At 41.1% G+C, this 20,504-nt stretch overlaps 1 protein-coding gene across 2 annotated transcripts in view; it reads left to right on the top strand.

Annotated features, from left to right (window-relative positions):
• LAD1 (ladinin 1) overlaps window positions 1–20,504 on the top strand; it is a 135,798-nt gene that overhangs the window by 91,613 nt on the left and 23,681 nt on the right. For both annotated transcript variants that reach the window (XM_082246786.1, XM_082246785.1), the window contains exons 5-7: window positions 9,199–9,352; window positions 18,315–18,386; window positions 18,469–18,518. In XM_082246786.1, coding sequence (XP_082102912.1) covers window positions 9,199–9,352; window positions 18,315–18,386; window positions 18,469–18,518 — 276 coding nt within the window. The remainder of the gene's footprint in view (window positions 1–9,198; window positions 9,353–18,314; window positions 18,387–18,468; window positions 18,519–20,504) is intronic.

Genomic DNA, 20,504 nt, shown 5'->3' with positions numbered 1-20,504 from the left:
ACATTCTCAACCAGCCTATTTAACAGGGCTATGCTTACATACTTGGTAAAATTCACCATAGTTACTGAATAAATAAAAAAGTGTGTAGCCTCATCAAAAAGCGATGAACTTTAGGTCTACCATATGTGTGAACCTAAGTAGTGCCCATTTGGCCACAACCCCTGAAGCAGGACGCCGACAAACCTGGGTACATTCTTGAAAGGTGTTCAAGCACAAAATACCACCTGGCCTGAACTGTGTATCCTGCTTTGATCAGAGCAGTGTTCCTTTGTAAATTCAGGGATTCTAGGAACACAAGTCCTCTGCCTCAAAAGTCATACCCAAATATCTCTCCCATGCCACTTGGTAAGAAAGTTTATCAGATGGAGAGATAAAGAGCTTGTATGGGTTAGATACACATCCCCGCAGTGTAGTCTCTTGCAGACATTTGTTTTCGATTATGATGCACACTGTAGGTCTAGGCTGGGATTCTGAAGTTTTCCAAGGGGGGCATCGCCAAACTTTGTATAAAGTACAATAAGGGTATCCTTTGTGGTCTAAGAAGTCCTATGCAGTAAAAGCCCTTTTTCATCCACCAGTGAAATCCATCACCCTGCATACCCGGTAGGAAGAGGGGGTTGTGAAACAGGGGGGCTGCTGGTATGTGAGGGGAAGCACAGGGGCCATCTCCCTCAGGTGGTGTCCCAAAAATGTGAAGATTAGGAGAGCATAAGGCACAAGATAGCTTTGCCAGGTTTCGGGGGTATCCAAAGCATTTATTATATTGCAGTTGGAGAACAAGTTAGGGATTTTAAGGATACCTAGTCTGGCCTGTAATGTCTACTAAATATTTATATTTTAATTACTTCTCAAACACTGGATAGTGCAGAACTCCACATTATTGTGATACTAAGCTGTTCAAGCATGGCTTCTGTCACACATGATGAATAAGGGCTCTTTCACATGGGCTTTGTCTGCTCTATTCAATAGAGAATCGCGCAGATACCCTAATGGTTCCTAGCTGAACGAGATGGATGTCGGTTTTTATACATCTGTGCCCATTCAGTTTATGTCCAAATTTACCCTACACATAGGGGCGGACCTGTGGTGGCTCTATGGCTGGCCAGATGTAATGAACTTGTGTCCGTTTACATTAGGCTACTTCTGATCCATTGTGTTTAAGTCAGGAAAAACAGAAAAGGACACAGTCCTTTTCTGTTTTTTTTTTTTTTCTGGATTCAGATGGACTCGAACGTAGACGGGTGTAAACGGACACAAGTCTGATTACATCCCGTGTAAAAATTGATTTACACCACTATGTAAAATTGGGTGTTTTTCCAACAAACACACAAACAAGCTGCCATTTAGCAGATGTGTGGTGGTGCCATTACTTTTTAATGGCACTCCCACGCATCTGCAAACGCACACACTATGTGGTTCACTGTGGCACATTTTAGAAAAAGAGTCAGGGACTTCTTTTAAGCATTTCTTCCATGTGGGGCAGCCCACTGAAAGGAATGGGCTGCTCATGATGTAATGCTCAGGAATGCATCTGCGCTTGGTTGCACCTTTATGGTGTGAACTGAGCCTAAGTGGCAATGATCACTGGTATAGTATGAGAAGTGAAATAAAATCAAAAATGACATAGGCAAAAATAAAATGACAGTGGTTCTGGGATGCTTACATATATTAGATGATGGCCATCTGTTGAGAACACATCATCCTGTTTAGTCAAAACTCAACTACAGTGTTCTGTTGTTCAGGGAGAAACTTTCTATTACTATAGATGTGTTGAGCATGTCATAAGACAATCGGGTAACCTTCTTTGCTTTGTTCTTACAATTCCTTGGTGAACGCCAAGTACAAGTTGTATAAGGTGCTCTGTCAAGGTCTCTGGCACTAGCAGGCGATGGGATCCACAGACCAAATAGCCATCTAAAAAGAGCAGTTGATGTCCAATTCTGTAGTATGGTAGTAGAGCAGGGCCCAGTTTTGTTTCTGAGTTTGACCATTGCCTTTGTAAAATGTCCCATAATTGTACTTGCAATATGCTCCAGTTTATTTCCATACACCAGAGTATGCCCAACACTCACATAACTCAGCAGGAGCATGCGCAATGCAGGACACAAAGGGTAGGAGGAGTGTCTTGCAGATTTACACCCACTTTAAGGTAAAAAAAAAAGCTTTGGTGTCACCCTAAATTGCCATGGCTGGTCTGGAAACTAAACTGTTGGTCCCGCAGGTATTTTCTGCATTTTTCTGTTACCCAAACACGTGCCAAGGCTTCTTTTTCTACACTTTTATTTCAATTGCGTAAGGGTTCTGGATGCAAAAGGAACAGTTTTCTGTACCTAGCCTGCATGGTGCTGTGTTCAAACTGCACCAATGTTATAGTCTGAAGCATCCATATTAAACAATAGTAGGTAGAGAAGGATCAAATAATGCTAGGGCTGGACTGCTCATAATGAGCTGCTTAACTATTTCAAATCTGTGCTGAGTGGTCTCTGACTAGACCATGCTCTTGAGGCTCCATAAGGCTCTTAAGGCATAATTAGGAATACATTTGAACTACCATGAAGGAAGACCTAAGAAATGACAGCTGAGTTTGTCTAAAGCAGCATTTAAAAGGATTTTGACTAATTCCTGCAGATTTACTGTGCTTCAGAACAATTTTAAAGGTACTTGACATTAGGATCCAGACTTCGGTTGTATACAATTATGTCATCCAGAAAGCCCTGTACACCAGTCTGAGGACTGAAAACCTCAGTCTTTGGAAACAACTGGATGCCGAAGCTAATCCATAAGGTACACATTTATAATGGAACAGGCCTTCATTGGTAATAAATGCAATAAGGTTCCTACTTTCCCTATCCTATTTTAATTTCTGACACACCGGTTTTCACATCTGATTGCACTTTGGTTTTGCCTACGAATTTCTTTCCACGGCAAAGTGAGGTGTCACTGATTGGTGAAACTTTGGACTTTGGTTGCATAGGGGCAATGGGAGCTGTTGTAATAAGACAATTCACTAATTGTAGCTTTAGTAAGGCAAAAAATCCCTGCCTAGTATAGCGCTGCCTTTTTTTACAATGTACACTTTCACACAAGTTGATTGAAATTACAGTCACTGGCAGGCAATTTTTTTCAGGAATAGGGTCTCTAAGGGGGCATTCACACCTGCAAATGCACCCACATTGCTGTTAAGTTTGAGAATGCCAGTGAGGGTTCCCACGATTTTCTTTCTAAATCTTTAAAATCGATTATCCTTCTAAAGCAATGGTAAGCTGCCAGCTCCCAGAGCTAATCCCAGCCACTCACATGTAATCTCTCATGCAGCTATCACATGCAAGTGATCAGCTCAGAATGCAGACTGCCTATGTGCAGGACTGATCACTAGCATGTGATCACTACATAAGTGATTGATTGCATGCAAATGGCCATGATTAGCAGCAAGAGCCTGCAGCCTCCTATTGCTTTCAATTGGGCTGCCTCCTGCAGCTGGGGTTCTTGCAACTAATTGAAGTGTTGTTGCATTTGCAGGGTTGAATGCGCCCTACCCTTAAAAAAAAACTGTTTTATAACAGATGCAGTAAGTTGTTCATTTGCAAAGTACTTCTGGTAGATTATCTCAGACAAAAGAGAAACAGCAGATCCTACATCATGCATCAGGAGAAAAGAATAGCCTTTGTTAGCATCATTAATAGTGAAACTGTACAAAGGTATATAGAGTGGAAGTGTCATATTAATTTACATTTAACCCTTTCACTGCCACAAACGTATACATTGGTAGCAACCCAGGGTTTTACACATGCAAGCTGACTATTGGCTTTCATATGGAAGTGATCTGGTGGCTTCAACTACTGGATTGCTGCTATGGACCCCTACAAGTGCCATGACCCCAGCCATAATTCCTAGATTATGCCATCCAATGGCGAGTGTTGCCAGGTAGAAGGGAGAGAGACCAGTGAACATCCACTTGCTGTTCTTTCCTATCTAGTAAGAACCCAGAAGTGATAAGCGTTTTGTCACTTCCAGTTTCTGTCACTTTACCTGTCTGCTGTGGCCAGAGAAGACGCTAAAGGAGCACAATCTGTCCTCCATTAGCTTCATAGAGCTCAGGGGAGACCTCAGGAGTCTAATAGAATCCTACTGTCTCATTAAAAAGTGTTTGTTACTATAAAAATGCTATTACATAGGGGACTATTGGTCCCTTATGTGATAGCAATACAAAAAAAAAAAACATTAATTTAAAATTAAAGGTACACCCAAGTACTTAAACCCCTTGAAAACTGTTCGGCCCACCCCCATGTACAGGCAGATATACTCTATACACTGCTCAAAAAATTAAAGGAACACTTTTTAAAAAGCATCAAGTCAATTAAACTCCTGGGATGTTGATCAGGTCAGGTAAGTAGCAAAGGGGGTTTGTTAATCAGTTTTAGCTGGAATTACCAACAGGTGCACTAGATGGGTAACAATGAGATAGCCTCCAAAACAGGAATGGTTTTACAGGTGGAGGTCACTGACATTTTTTTTCCCTACTCATCTTTTCTCACAGTTTTTTTTACTAGTTTTTCATTTGGCTAGGGTCAGAGTCATTACTATCGCATGAGGCGATACTTGGACTCTATAGAGGTTGCACAGGCAGTCCAACTCCTCCAGGATGCCACATCAATACGTGCCATTGCCAGAAGGTTTGCTGTGTCTCCCAGCACAGTCCCAAGTGCATGAAGGAGATTCCAGGAGTCAGGAAGTTACTCTGGGAGAGCTGGACAGGGCCGTAGAAAGTCCATAACCCATCAGCAGGACCCGTATCTGCTCCTTTGTGCAAGGAGGAACAGGATGAGCACTGCCAGAGCCATACAAAATGACCTCCAGCAGGCCACTGGTGTGAATGTCACTGACCAAACAATCAGGAGCAGACGTCATGAGGGCCCAAGGTCCTCTAGTGGGCTCTGTTCTCACTGCTCGGCGCCATGGAGCTCGATTGGCATTTGTCATTGAACACCAGAATTGGCAGGTCTTCCACTGGTGCCCTGTACTTTTCACAGATGAGAGATGTGAAACGGTCTGGAGAAGCCGTGGTGAACATTATGCTGCTTGTACCATCATTCAGCCCGATCAGTTTGGTGGTGGGTCAGTGATGGTCTGGGGTGACATATCCACGGAGGGACGCACAGACCGCTACAGGCTAGACAAAGGCATTCTGACTTCTATTAGGTATCAGGATGAAATCCTTGGACCCATTGTAATACCCTATACTGGTGCAGTGGGTCCTGAGTTCCTCCTGGTGCACGATACTGCCCGGTCTCATGTGGTGAGAGTATGCAGCCAGTTCCTGGAAGGTGAAGGAATTGCCACTATTGAATGGTCCCCACGCTCGCCTGACCTAATCAATTAAACACCTCTGCAACATTATGTTTCAGTCTATCTGACGCCGCCAGGTTGTACCTCAGTCTGTTCAGGAGCTCACTGATGCCCTGGTCCAGATCTGGGGGGGAAATACCCCAGGACACCATCCGTTGTCCCGTTAGGAGCATGCCCCGACATTGTCAGGCATGTATACAAGCACATGGGGGCCATACAAACTACTGAGTGCCATTTTGAGTTGCTGCAATGAAATTTCAGCAAAATAGAGTAGCCTGTGGAATCATTTTTTCACTTTGATTTTCGGGTTGTCCTTGAGTTCAGCCCTCTGTATGTAGGTTGATAATTTTCATTTCCATCAAACGATGTGGCATCTTTTCATTCCTAACAATTTACCCAGTCCATATCAGTATATATATCCAGCATGAGATTTTTCCCCATTGAGATCTGATGTGTTTTCAGAGTGTCCCTTTAATTATTTTGAGAAGTGTACATAAACACATAAAGGTAATTATTCATGGTTAACACTAAACTGGTGACCTGTAAGAGCTTTTAAAGCATTGGCTATTAAAAATGTTGGGTATCAAAGTTTGTCATCATTTCACAGGCATGCAGAAATTTAAAGATTGATAAGTTGGGTATTTATTTACTCAGCAAAACCTTATCTTCTATATTTTTTCAAAAAATGGGTAATATATGATGTTTTTGTGCATTAAAAAAAAAATAAAAATAGTGCATTTTTATACTGTTAATTTGCACTAGATAAATCATTTAATTTAATATTGTGTAACATAGAACAAATTGAACTATGACCATTTTAGTCTGCAGGATCTCTTCTTTCAGAAAATATATATTGTTTGAGCTTTTTAACAAATTTTCTGGCCTACAATTTTTTTTTTAACGTGTGCAAAATATTCAAAAACCTCCTTGACAGCGAAACAGTTGACAGTAACTTCTGGGAGGGTAACTTTGTGAACCTGTCTAGCAGTAGAAGTATAACAGTTAGCAGTTTTTTTCAGTGTCCCATTTTTTTGCATTTACAGCACTGTGCGTCTTTTGCAGTTCATGCAGCATAGTTTTCAGTTTACAAGTGCTGTGTTGAGCCTGAAACAGTACTTGTTCTGTGTATGCGCACTTCTGCAATGCAGTTTGGATGAGTCTTTGTACCTTTGTATTAGGTCTGAGAATGTGCCATGTAAGAGGCAGATTCTAAATTACCAGCCTATATGGTGTCAGTAGTCCCCTGACTGAGGACTTTTGAAGATCATTGCGATTTGGATCGAGGATTTAATTGCGGCTTGCAACTTCTTTTTTCAGAGGTCAATGCAAATCGCAATTAAATCGTAGAAAAGTAGCGCTGGAACCTTATATAAAGTCGCTGCAACTTGAGTCACAACGATTTGAACTGTTACACTACCAAAAATAGGATGCGAATTGTCATGCAATTTTAAACTGTTAAATCACATGAAAAATTGCATTGGTGTAAATTAGGGATAATGAAGCGACATCTGTATCATAAATGTCACCTGCGGCTGGTAGAGTATAGAAAATATACCTTCCTGTTGCTTCCAGGCAGTAAATAGGTAAAGCACGCTTTCTAGTAAAAGTTAAGTCCTCATTGACAACAGCAAGTATGCAAATCTCAAACAAACAAATCCAAAACAGTAAAAATCATGGCAGACTCACCAAGGTATGGAAAAAAGGTGCAGGCTGCAATAGAGATAGACAAGACATCTTGGTAGTTTAAAAATTGTGTGTGCATATATAATATATATATATATATATATATATATATATATATATATATACATACACTACATTACTAAAAGTATTGGGTACACACGTGAACTTTTTTGGCATCCCAGTGTTAGTCCGTAGGGTTCCTTCCTTTGCAGCAATAACAGCTTCAACTCTTCTGAGGAGGCTGTCCACAAGGTTTAGGAGTGTGTCTATAGGAATGTTTGACTACTCTTCCAGAAGGGCATTTGTGAGGTCAGGCATTGATGTTGGACAAGAAGGCTTGGCTCACAGTCTCCGCTCTAATTCATACCAAAGGTTTTATCGGGTTGAGGTCAGGACTCTGTGCAGGCCAGTCAAGTTCCTCCACCCCAAACTTGCTCATCCATGTCTTTATGGACCTTGCTTTGTGCACTGGTCCAAATCATTCAGTTGAGGGGGGTTATGGTGTGGGGTTCTTTTTCAGGGGTTGGGCTTGACCCCCTTAGTTCCTGTGAGGGGAACTCTTGAGGCGTCTAATGCTCCCATCAGAGAGAAGACTGCGAGCCATGCCTTCTCATCCACAATCAGTGCCTGACCTCACAAATGCGCTTCTGGAAGAATGGTCAAACATTCCCATAGACACACTTCTAAACCTTGTGGACAGCCTTCCCAGAAGAGTTGAAACTGTTCTAGTTGCAAAGGGTGGGCTAATTCAATATTAAACCCTATGGACTAAGATTGGGGTGCCAAAAAATTTCATGTACGTGTAAAGGCAGGCATCCCAATACTTTTGACAATATTGTGTATATACAGTATCTCACAAAAGTGAGTACACTCCTCACATTTTTGTAAATAGTTTATTATATCTTTTCATGTGACAACCAGGTGAGGAGTACAAAGAGAAGTGTGTCTTGCCTACAGTCAAGCATGGTGGTGGGAGTGTCATTTTCTGGGGCTGCATGAGTGCTGCCGGTACTGGGGAGCTACAGTTCATTGAGGGAACCATGAATGCCAATATGTACTGTGAAATATTGAAGCAGAGCATGATCCCCTCCCTTCGGAGACTGGGCCCCAGGGCAGTATTCCGACATGATAATGACCTCAAACACCTCCAAGAGGTCCACTGCCTAGCTAAAGAAGCAGAGGGTAAAGGTGATAGACTGGCCAAGCATGTCTCCAGACCTAAACCCTATTGAGCAGCTGCGGGGCATCTTCAAACAGAAGGTGGAGGAGTGCAAGGTCTCTAACATTCACCAGCTCTGTGATGTCGTTATGGAGGAGTGGAAGAGGACTCCAGTGGCAACCTGTGAAGCTCTGGTGAACTCCATGCCCAAGAGAGTTAAGGCAGTGCTGGAAAAAAATGGTGGCCACATAAAATATTGACACCTTGGGCCCATATTGGACATTTTCACTTAGGGGTTTACTCACTTTTGTTGCCAGCGGTTTAGACATTAATGGCTGTGTGTTGAGTTTTTTTGAGGGGACAGCAAATTTACACTGTTATACAAGCTGTACACTCACTATTTTACATTGTAGCAAAGTGTCACTTCCTCAATGTTGTCACATGAAAAGATATAATAAAATATTTATAAAAATGTGAGAGGTGAGATACTGTATGTAAAAAAATATATACGCACAAAAAACTATTACAGTAAACCCCCGCTCCATCGTGGTTCAGTTTTTGCAGTCCCGGTATATTGCGTTTTTTTTTGTAATGTTATTTTACTATATATATCATTAAAAATGAAATATTTTTGTGTTTTCCATAGCTCTTGCTATGTCTCTCAGTATCTTTTATGTGTTTAAATGAGTTTCTATTGTTTTAAAAGTGTGTTTAAAGACCTTAAAATGCTTTTACACGTACAGTGACAGTAAAAAAAACATGCCTACAATGCATTTTAATAGGGTTTTTCTATTTCGCGGATTTTCACTTTTCGCGGCTGGGTCCGGAACGTAACCCCCGCAATGGAGGGGGGTTTACTGTACATCACTTCAAATTGCTGAAATGACTTCATTTGTTTTGAAGATTATGAGAGGGCATGCAATATGTGGCTGTATTCTCTTTATTACTATGATTCTATTAAATACTAACTGCACAAATATAATCCTATTTTCACCATTGTATTTTTAAAGCTCTGTGAAAATTCCACGGCGTACTAGTAGCAGCTGTAGTATCAAAAGTCCTGTGCCAGAAGCAATAGAAGAAGAACCATTTCCAGAGAACAAAGCAGTGAAATCTGAAGTCTTCGTTTCAGCTGTTTCCAGCTCAAATCTTAACAGCAAACAAGTAAGAGAAATCTGGGTACCAGGAATCTTCACAATTTATTTGAATGCAAACTGTACCACTGTCAGGCGTACTGTTTTATTCTTCTCTGCCTGTGAAAGAGAAAGAGGCACAATGACAGAAGTGCCTGAAAAAGGTTCTGGAGGTGAAGAGAAGGGCTTGGCGCAATACATTACAGTGACATATTGGGGCAAGAAAGTACAATGACCTACTGGCAGAAGGGAAAGGGTGAAGGAGATAACTGGTATTTCTAGAACTGATTCACTTCACCCAAACCACACAAACCCACACTGATAAAGCTCTCTTTGTAATTATTGAAGGGAAAAAACTTTGTAACAACCTTACATAACAAACCAAAAATCTGTTCTGTTCCTGGCAAGGGTGTGCTCCTGTTGTCTTATGGTAGATGCATGTCACATATCTCAGAAGGCATCGCCTTCCATTCATTGAAGATGAAGGCATCATTGAGCGGTGGCTGTCTCTTCCTAGTTCAAGAAGTTTCCAGGTGATGGGCCAGCTGGCCTGCTCTCATCCTTTTTCAATTAATGGAAGCTGATGTCTCCTGCATATGTGATGTGCATATCAAGTGAGGCACTGAAAACACAGCACACCATTCTCACCTAGGCAGGGTCATAAATGTACAACCAAATAAGAGTAATTAAAAGTATTTCAACTTTTACAGCCCAACTGCGATGACACCTATTAAATATTTGATATTTGGTACATGTTCCCATCCACATAGCATAGCTTAAACTTTTTTTAGATATTGCTGCTTACTTTTTTATGCCTCGTACAGACGCATCGATAGTTGGCTGTGAATTTTCGGCCAACGTCCGATCAGCCGATTTTCGGCTTGTTAGTATGATGCTTTCGACAACCGACACCAACTTTTCGGCTGAACAAAATCTGGTGTGCAGGCTATAAAATTTTTGTTGGCCGTCAACAGAACGGCCGATTTTCCGTCAGTCAGTACAGATTTCAGGAGACAAAAATCTGATGAGCAAGACTGGGCATGCTCAGAGTAGAAAAAACACACGGAAAGTAAACCATCACATGACATCACTTCTGAAGTTGTTTTTTGTTGGCCGAGAAAATTAGTGAGCGGTCTAGAGCACATTTCAACCAACACAACAACACTGGACAAAAGACGGCCGATCAGTTGGTCAACTATCGATGCGTGTGTACGAGGCATTACTTACATAGTTAAAAAAAGGCACAAGTCCATCCAGTTCTTTCAACAGAGAGAGAAAAAAAAAACACACACACACACAAACTATCCTATACCCACAGTTGATCCAGAGGAAGGCAAAAAGAAAACTCCAATAAAGCATGATCCTGTTTGCTCCAGCGGGGGAAAAATCCTTCCTGATCCCCCAAAAGACAATCAGATATTCCCTGGATCAAGTTTACCTAAAAATATTAGTATCTAGATTTATTATGTGCATTTAGGAAAGAACCAGGCCAATAATCTACCGAGCTGGACAGAACCAGCTCTTGGGGAAGTCTATTCTAAATTTTTACATCTCTTACTGTAAAGATGCTTTTCTGTATATGGAGATTAAATCTCTATTCCTCCAGACATAAAGAATGCCCCCTTGTCCTGTGTGATGACCTCAAAGTGAACACCAAGTTCACTATATGGACCCCTTATGTTTTTATACATGTTGATCATATCCCCCTTAATCTCCTCTTCTCAAGAGAGAATAAATTCAGCTCCTCTAATCTTTTCTCATAGCTGAGCTCCTCCATGCCTCTTATCAGTTTAGTTGCTCTTCTCTGTTCTTTCTCCAGTTCCCCAATATTATTATTGTAAACTGGTGCCCAAAACTGAACTGCATATTCCAGAGATATTACTACTGATTTGTACAGGGGCAAAACGATTTCTATCTGTTGCTATAAAATCCTGCCTAGCTTTTCCCTACAGGAGAGGAGTAGAGATGTATGGTTACCATAATAACCCTGTCTGTACTGTGCTAGCAGATGGCATTATTGTCACCTATAGAGCCCTGTGTATATACCTGCTTAAAAAAAACTAGAAAGTTACATAAATATATTTTAACTTACATAGTTATATAGTTTGGTTGATCAGATCTAGTTCAGCCAATAAAAAATAGATAAATAGATAAATACATAAAAAAACCTCCTAATACACAATCCCGCAGTATACCTATAGTTTATCCAGAGGAATGCAAAAAGAAAAAAAAAAGAAACCCCTAGGAAATCTGGTCGATAACATTTATTGTTGGTCATCCTGTGTGAGTGTAAGCATATACTGTAACAAACATATAGTGGTGGTTTATTAAACTTGATTGCAAAAATGGAATTACTGTACACACATATATATATATATATATATATATATATATATATATATATATATATATATATATATGTGTGTATATATATATATATATATATATATATATATTATACACAATATATATATATAAAAAACTCCATGTATAAAAAATGTGCTTTGCAAAGGTCTCAGCATTCACGTAAAAGCCATGAATAATATTTGTAATGTTTGTAATATGTGTAAAATATCAGTTTCTATTGATTTATGCTGGGCGACTTTAGCATACCCGAAATTTTGATTGTAAGAGTCTTTTCTCCATAATTATATATTTATAATTCTATATATATATTTATATATATATATATATATATATATACTATGTTCGCCTATAAGAACTTTCGACCAGAAGAGTTATTGCTAAAGGGGGACTTTCAGATCCGATAAGCCTCCCTGCCTTCAGACAACCACCAGGCCAGGGTTATGGGGAAGGGTTCCATGTCCTTATTAACATCGGGACAAGATGCCCCCCCCCCACGGTCCAGGAGGGGATGGCTGTACACTTGTCCCTCCCCTTTCCTGTCCAGCTAGTCTGCATTCTCGGATAAGGGTCTAGTATGGATTTTGTTTTGTTTTTCTCACTTACCAGTCAGCTGGGAATTCCCCGGTGACAGCAAAGGCTACGTTCACATCTAGGCGTTGCTATTTTATAGGCATTTTTCAGGCATTTTCCAGGCGTTTTCTAGAGGCGTTTTTACAAGCGTTTTACAGGAGTTTTTATAGGCTTTTTTTGCAGGTGTTTGGAGGGTTGGAAGGCATTGACATCTAACAAAAATGCCTGTAATCTGCCCAAAAAGAAGCTCATGTACTTTTTGGAGCGTCGGGCGTTTTGTTTAAGGCGTCAGAAAACTCAGATGTGAACAGAGCCATTGAAATGAATAGGATTTTGTCTTGTTGGGCATTTTTTGAGCTGATCCTTGGAGCTGAAAAACGCCCCAAAACGCCTACATGTGAACATAGCCTAAATGATATGGGCTGGGAAGAACCTCCCAAACTGTGGACAAACCTGCAGCTCATAAACATTGTACACAGTGCAGAAATCTCACGTTATTTCCCCTTCTGGTTTAATGTTCTTAGCCTTGAGCCTTAGGGGATACTTTCTCTATTGAATGTTTTTCAACTCTCCTGGTAGAATGATCTCAAAGGCTTCTTTCTCTTTTAGGATCAAATGTTAGGGAATTTTAAATTCACCCTGTGAAAGGCAATAGATACTGACATTCAAAATGACCATTATTATTCGTCACTTTCGTGCAAATACTGAGATGTTTGCAAAGCAAATTTTTAAATACATAGACTCCAAAAGGTTAGTTTATGTGTGATACAAACCCAGTAAGTTTACTGCTTTGTGTTATCAGCTGTCTTCTGTAGGCAGATAACACATCACTTAAAACGGAGTTCCGGCCTCGGGGGTCAATTTGAGCTAAAAATACCCCCGGGACATTCAGGGCTAGTACATTCCACAATGGATAGCCTCTGAACTGTCCCAGGTCACACTTACCTGTAAGAAGAAATACTTACCCAGAAAATTTCTTGTCCAGCGCTGCCATCTCAGGTGTGGGCAGCTGAAGCCGCAGCGTCCCTCTTCGTGTCTTCGCGGCATCCCTGCACAGCTTCTGGGCATGCCCAGAAGCTGTTTAGCAGGGAATGAGGCGCCGCACCGGAAGTGACGAGCGGGGCCAGTGCAGGCGCATTGATTCCTGGGAGCGATGACGTTCAGCTCCCAGGAATCATCGCAAACCGGAAGTGACAGCGCGGGCCGTGGCCGCAGAGGGAGGAAGTGGAAGGAAGGTGAGTATATTTTCTTCTATAATAAGGTAAGTGACCAAAAAATGAAATCGCCAGTATCCATTTCTTTTTCAGGTTCCCCTTAGCAAGCGGATGGCCCAAAATCGATTTTATCAATTTTGAGGCCGGAACTCCGCTTTAAGCTGCGTACACACTATTGAAATTTGAATCTTGCTATGTGCAAAGGCCTTGTTAGCCACCTCCTGCCTGACATCCTTTGATTAAAAAATTGAAGGAGAAAAGTGGAGAAATGTCACTCAAACAGCAGCTGCATCCAGCTGCTGTTTGGATAGTCTAAGGCCTCTTGCACACTGCAGCTTGAAAAAGCTCTGTATAGCTTTTTTATTTACTAAGCTAAGATACAGCCCATTAATTGTAATGTGCCTATACACACAGGTGCGTAAACAAACGCCGTGCATTCTTCAGTAAAAACAAAATAGAAACATCTGCAATTTTGGTCAGTAATTTACGCCTCATGCAAAATACGCAAATATGCGCGATTGCACACAGATGTGCGCAAATGACCATTTACATAATGCACAAAACAAGAATGTGAGAATATGTTTAAGCTGCACACAGGTGCATAAACAAGTGCCATGCATTCTTCAGTAAAAAGACAATAGAAAAATCTGCATTCTTGGTCAGTAATTTACGCCTCATGTAAAATACGCAAATACGCGTGATTGCAGACATATGTGCGCAAATGCCCATTTACATAATGCACAATACAAGAACGTGAGAATACATTTCCGCACATTTGTGCAAAAATGCGCACATGCGCGAGAAATTGCGCAAATGCATATGCGTGAAAATACGCGCAAATACATTAAAAAAAAAAACAGATAAAAAAAGTAGATGCTCAAACAGGAGTATCGCATGCAAGAGGCCTAACAGACGTTGGCTACGGTTGTAGGAATACAATAGCTGCAGTGGGAGAATTCTCCATGTGCACTGTATAATGTAGATAGAAAAATCTGTTAGAATACTTTTGTTCAGCCTGCAGGTTGAATGAAAATAATCTATGTGTGTATACCTAGCTTTAGAAGATGGTCAGTGACAGATTGTTGATCAAACCTAACAGAACGGTTGGCTATAGCCAAAGATTTAATGCGGTAAAACAGAGTTATCAGGGTAAAAAGAATGTTTCAATATAATATATATACTCTAATTATAACATTTCAACTCTATATTGGTTCTCCAGCAAAAGCCCAACAGTGTGGATGACAATATGGTGGAAGCAAGTGATGACAAATGATGGTCTACTGCTCTGATCATTTGTACATATATACAATGCCTTGAAAAAGTACTCACCCCCCTTTGGCATTTTTTGTGTTTTGTTGCCTCACAACCTGGAAATAATATGGATTGTTTGAAGATTTGCATCATTTAATTTACAGGCCATGCCCACAACATTGAAGATGGTTTTTTTTTTTTGTTTTTTTTTTTTGTGAAGCAAACAACAAATAGGACAAAATAACTGAAAAAGTCAATGTACATAACTATTCACCCCCCTAAAGTCAATACTTTGTAGAATCAACTTTTGTGGCAATCACAGCTCCAAGTCGCTTTGGATAAGTCTCTATGAGCTTGCCACATCTTACCACTGGGATTTTTGCCGATTGCTCCTTGCAAAACTGCTCCAGCTCCTTCAACTTGGATGGTTTGCACTTGTGAACAGAAATCTTTAAGTCTGACCCCAGATTTTCTATTGGATTGAGGTCTGGGCTTTGACTAGGCCATTCCAACACAATTACTGTACATGTTTCCCCTTAAACTACTCAAGTGTTGCTTTAGCAGTGTGTTTGGGGTCATTGTCCTGCTGGAAGGTGAACCTCCGTCTTAGCCTCAACTCATGCACAGAGTGGTACAGGTTTTGCTTAAGAATATCCCTGTATTTAGCACCATCCATCTTTCCCTCAACTCTGACCAGTTTCCCAGTCCCAGTTGCTGAAAAACATCCCCACAGCATAATGCTGCCACCACCATGTTTCACTGTGGGGATGGTGTTCTTTGGGTGATGTGATGTGTTGGGTTTGTGCCAGACATAGCATTTTCTTTGATGGCCGAAAAGTGCAATTTTAGTCTCATCAGACCAGAGTACCTTCCTTCATACATTTTGGGAGTCTCCCACATGCCTTTTCACAAACTCAAACCATTTTGTTTTTTGCTGAAAGTAATGGCTTTCTTCTGGCCACTCTGCCATAAAGCCCAACTCTATGGAGTGTACGGCTTATTGTCGTCCTATGTACAGATACTCCAGTCTCTGCTGTGGAACTCTGCAGCTCCTCCAGGGTTACCTTAGATCTCTGTGCTGCCTCTCTGATTAATGCCCTCCTTGCCCGATCTGTGAGTTTTGGTGGGCGGCCGTCTCTTGGCAGGTTTGCTGTTGTGCCATGTTCTTTCGATTTGGTTAATATAGATTGTATGGTGCTCCTGGGGATCATTAAAGATTTGGATATTTTTTTTATAACCTAACCCTGACTTGTACTTCTCAACAACATTGTCCCCTTACTTGTTTGGAGAGTTACTTGGTCTTCATAGCAGTGTCTGGTTAGTGGTGCCTCTTGCTTAGGTGCTGCAAAAATGTGTAAAAATGACACTGGCAGGGAAGGGGTTAACCTCCCTGGCGGTATGATTCTGTCAGGAATTCTGTACCAAAAGCGGTACAATTCTTTTCATGGAAATTTGGCGTTATGTATTATAGGCCTACAATTCTTAGTAATTACTGACTTAAACCTGACCAAAACAAGACTCTAGTAGACATCCCAGATGTGATAAATTTGAAACACAAACGCATGAATTATAATCAAATCAATAATATAATTTTATTATATAATATATAATATATATAATAAAATTATATTATTGGTTAGATTATAATTCATGCGTTATATATTATATATATATGTGTGTGTATATATATATATATATATATATATATATATATATATATATATATGTATATATGTGTATATATGTATGTATATATATATATAACGCATGAATTATAATCGAATCAATAATATAATTTTATATATATATATATATGTGTGTGTGTGCATATATATATATATATATATATATATATATACACACATATATATATATATATATATATATATATATATATATATATATATATATATGCATATATATATATATATATGCATATAAAATATATATAATATAAAATGTGTAATGTGTTTGTGTTTTGTGCAATGTTTTTTTTTTTTAATTTCCCTCCCTAGTTCCGCTCCCATGCAGCATTGCTGCTGCAGGGGACGGAACTAGGAAGTCCTCAGACCGACGGAGACCGACGGAGAGCGGCGGGGATCTCGGCTGGCGATCACAGCAATGAGAGATCATCGCTGGATCGCCAGGAGAAGGTAAGAGAACACCGCTGCGCTCTCTGCACATTCACCCCGAGCGTGACTCGGGGTTACCGATCCTGGTATGAAAAATCCACCCCGAGTCACGCTCGGGGTTACCGCCAGGGAGGTTAACTTTATTGGTGATCAGTGGGCTAAATGTATCCCTAGGGGCGTGATTCTTACTGTGGGGGGGCGTGGCTTGTGATGTAACCACAGAGACATACGATCCTGTATGTCTGTCTTTCTCCCTCTGCTGCGGGAGATTGCGAGTGACCGCCAGTCACACGCGCGGGGATCAGTGCGAACGAGCGGGGGCGGGAGCGTGCCTCCGGCGGCGCGCGCTTGCCCCCTACAGGCTCCTGGGCGAGCAACGTACCCCTACGTCGGTTTGCCCAGGAGCGGCTGACTGCCTCAGTAAATAGTCGTGCAAGTGGTTAACCCCTTCAACCCTGAACTAGCATGCTGCAAATGGGGGCTCTTGCAGAGCAGTGCTATTCACGTGAATGGGTAGCCTTTGACAGATGCTATGCCTGCTCAAAGCGACAGGGGTATAATATATGGCATGTGTACACTGCTAGCTGCTGTAGCTAAAGAGGGTAGGGGTTTGGTGGGCCACTAAAGCAAGGCTCAACCATGGGGCTTTAACCCCCCCCCCCCATACCTCACATGTCAGGGCTCCTTCACATAGGTTCTCTTGTCAAATGAATGAGTGCTTTGTTCATGCAACTGGAGCCTCCTGTTACTCTATGGCAATACAGAGGCTTTACAAACACAGCTGTGGGTCCTAAATTGACAGGTGTGCAGGGTGTGGGTGAGTGGCCCTGAATGCACACTGTCTGTGTTTGGGGCCATATGCCTGCACCCATCTGCCTGTCAAATTGGGACCTGTGTCTGTGTTCATACAGGTTCTGCATCCCCATAGCATAACACCCACAGCCTGCACAGCTTCAGCTACCTAAACAAACTGCTGATTCATACTGTACAGGCCACAGTGCCCATGTGAATGACCCCCAAGACCTCATTCACGCACAGAGCTTTGTTTAATAAATTGTGTAAGTTACGTTGTGTTTGTGTCCACTAATAGTGATTTTAGTGTATGTTTAGCAAAAATCTTGTTTTACTATTTTCGAGAAGGGGCAGGTTGTATGGAGCACTGCGATTTCTAACAGCAGCTCTGATCACAGGTCTTATAAATGATGAGGAAGGCAATGTGCAAGTCCAACTCCAGATGAATAATGCAACTAAGCCTGCCACCTAGTTCTGTTACATTATGTACTATTGTAGCTAGATAATACTACATCAATACCTCTCCTAAACGTGAAATATTCTTTATGTGGTGTTTTGGTTTTATACTTCATTTGAGAGAATAATAAAGTTGATCTATAGAGCAAATCTACCCTTTATTTACAAGTAGATAAAATCATATATTGTACATTGTATTTATATTCTGCAGGACAGCCATCCTAGTTCTCAGCAGACATCAACATCCTTTGTACGGCTTGGTCCTCTCAGCAGCTCTGTTCGAGTGAGTCATTTGCTTTTTGATCTTGCAAATATTCAAACTTGCTAACAATATTTTTGATTAATGATTATCTGCTTTCTTTCAGGTAAAGTCTCAGAGTGAAGAAGACAAGGATGACAGTGGTTTCACACGCAGGTCTGTCTGCTTTACTGAAGTCACAATTTCTAGAATATATGGCAGCTTAGAAAATACTGTAGAAGAAAATGGGCTAGCAAATATGGGAAACAATATGGGTATCGTTAAGGAGATGATAAGTTTACTAAAAAACAAAGGGGCCTTTGTGTGAAAAGAATGCAAAAATGTTTTTCCCAATGGCAAACAATTCTCTTCTAACCATCATTTCTGTAATGCATAGCTTAAAATAAAACAAGGATTCTGATACCTTTCAACATTAAAGGCCCGTACACACGATAAGAAAATCTAATGGGAAATTTTGTCCGACGACCGATCTGCCGATTTTCGGATTGTTAGTATGGTGCTTTCGACAGCCAACTCCGACTTTTCGGCTGACAAAATCCTGATGTGCAGGCTATAAAATTTTTGTTGTCCGTAATTCAACGTCCGATTTTCATCTCATTAGTACAGATTTCGATGGAAAAAAATCTTAAGAGCAAGACTAGGCATGCTCAGAGACGAAATAACACATACAAAGCAATCCAACACATGACATCACTTCTGAAGTAGAATTCTGTCGTACGGGAAAATTTGTATAAAAAAAAACCTCTTCACTTTCCACATCAGACTAGCATGCCACAAAAAACGGACGACAGATCTTTCGATAATCTGATCGTGTGTACGGGCCTTAAAGCAGCAGATCCCAGGACACCGATAACCCCGCCCTTGGTCTGAATTTCATCCACCCACTTGACTTTCCAGCTGGGCAAATCAAGCTCAATTTATGGATGGATCTAGTCTAAATTTTCCTGCATTTTAGTGAGTGGGTGGCACAGAAGAAACATCTTTGCATCCCCACTTACAGTTTACAAGTTACATAAAAACTTGAACCACTTCAGATAGTCATGGTGCAAGCTTGATTACTGTCCCTGTCACAACACAGGAAATCTATTCTCTTCCTGATCCACTGAGGAGCACATCAATTCAGATATAGTCAGGTTATACTGCTGCATACAGGAGGTCGGGATACTAGTAAACAGAAAAATCATGTGTGCTAGAAGGTTAAATGCCTTTTCTTCACTCTGCTATTTTTTTTCAAGTCGTCCAAATTTATAGTATTTCGTTCTTGGTGGCTTCAGTTAACACCCTTGCTTACAACACTGGTATCAATCAAGATACTTTGTTACACTGATGCTTGAGCCATCTCTAAATAGTAATTATCTTGATTGACAGCTTCTCAGTACTAGGTAGGGGGGCTGTACCTGGACCCCAGTTGTCTGGACGTGTAGGGACAGGCTTTGGGCTTTGCATTGTGGTTCTGTTCGGACCTGAGTTTACTTACCTGCAGAGCGCTCTCTCTCTCTCGCTCATCCATTCCCTTGACAGACCACTTCATCTGACCCTGAGGACCAGTTTGTCACTGCCCTGAGCAAATCTTCATGTTTCAGTCCTGCCCAAGGTTCCCATGCCAGATATAGCTTTTGGCAGGCAAATTTCTTCAGCTGCCACCAGCTTGCCTGAGAAAGGTGGTAATCTCTACATCCGTAGGTATTCCAGGACCTGTGTCACAAGTAGGGGATACTAGATGTGGACCTCCAGGTTCAACAACAAATTAGGTAAGTTTGCCTCCAGGTACAGGGATCCTCTAATGGAAGCAGTGGATGCTCTGGTGGCTCGGTGGATTTAGTTAACCAAGATCTATGCCTTTCCTCTCCTGAAACTTCTTCCTGTCCGCTTCAAAGGATTGAGATGGAGGGCATTCCGATTATCCTCATTGCTTCAGATTGGCCGATGCAGATGCGGTACTCCAACTCTCCAAGACTCTTGGTGGATGCTCTGTAGGCTCTTCCAGATCATCTGAATATTTTGTCTTACAAAACCAATTTACCATCCTGCTTCACAGTCGCTGGCTTTAATGGAATAGCTGTTGAAGTCCTGGTTCTGAGAGACTGGGAAATGTCTGAATTGGTAATCACAATGTTAAAAGCTAGTAAGTCTACTTCACGC

This window comes from Pelophylax lessonae (genome assembly GCF_965119305.1).
Source record: "Pelophylax lessonae genome assembly, chromosome: 2".
NCBI lineage: Eukaryota > Metazoa > Chordata > Amphibia > Anura > Ranidae > Pelophylax > Pelophylax lessonae.
This window is presented reverse-complemented; position numbering and strand designations above follow the sequence as displayed.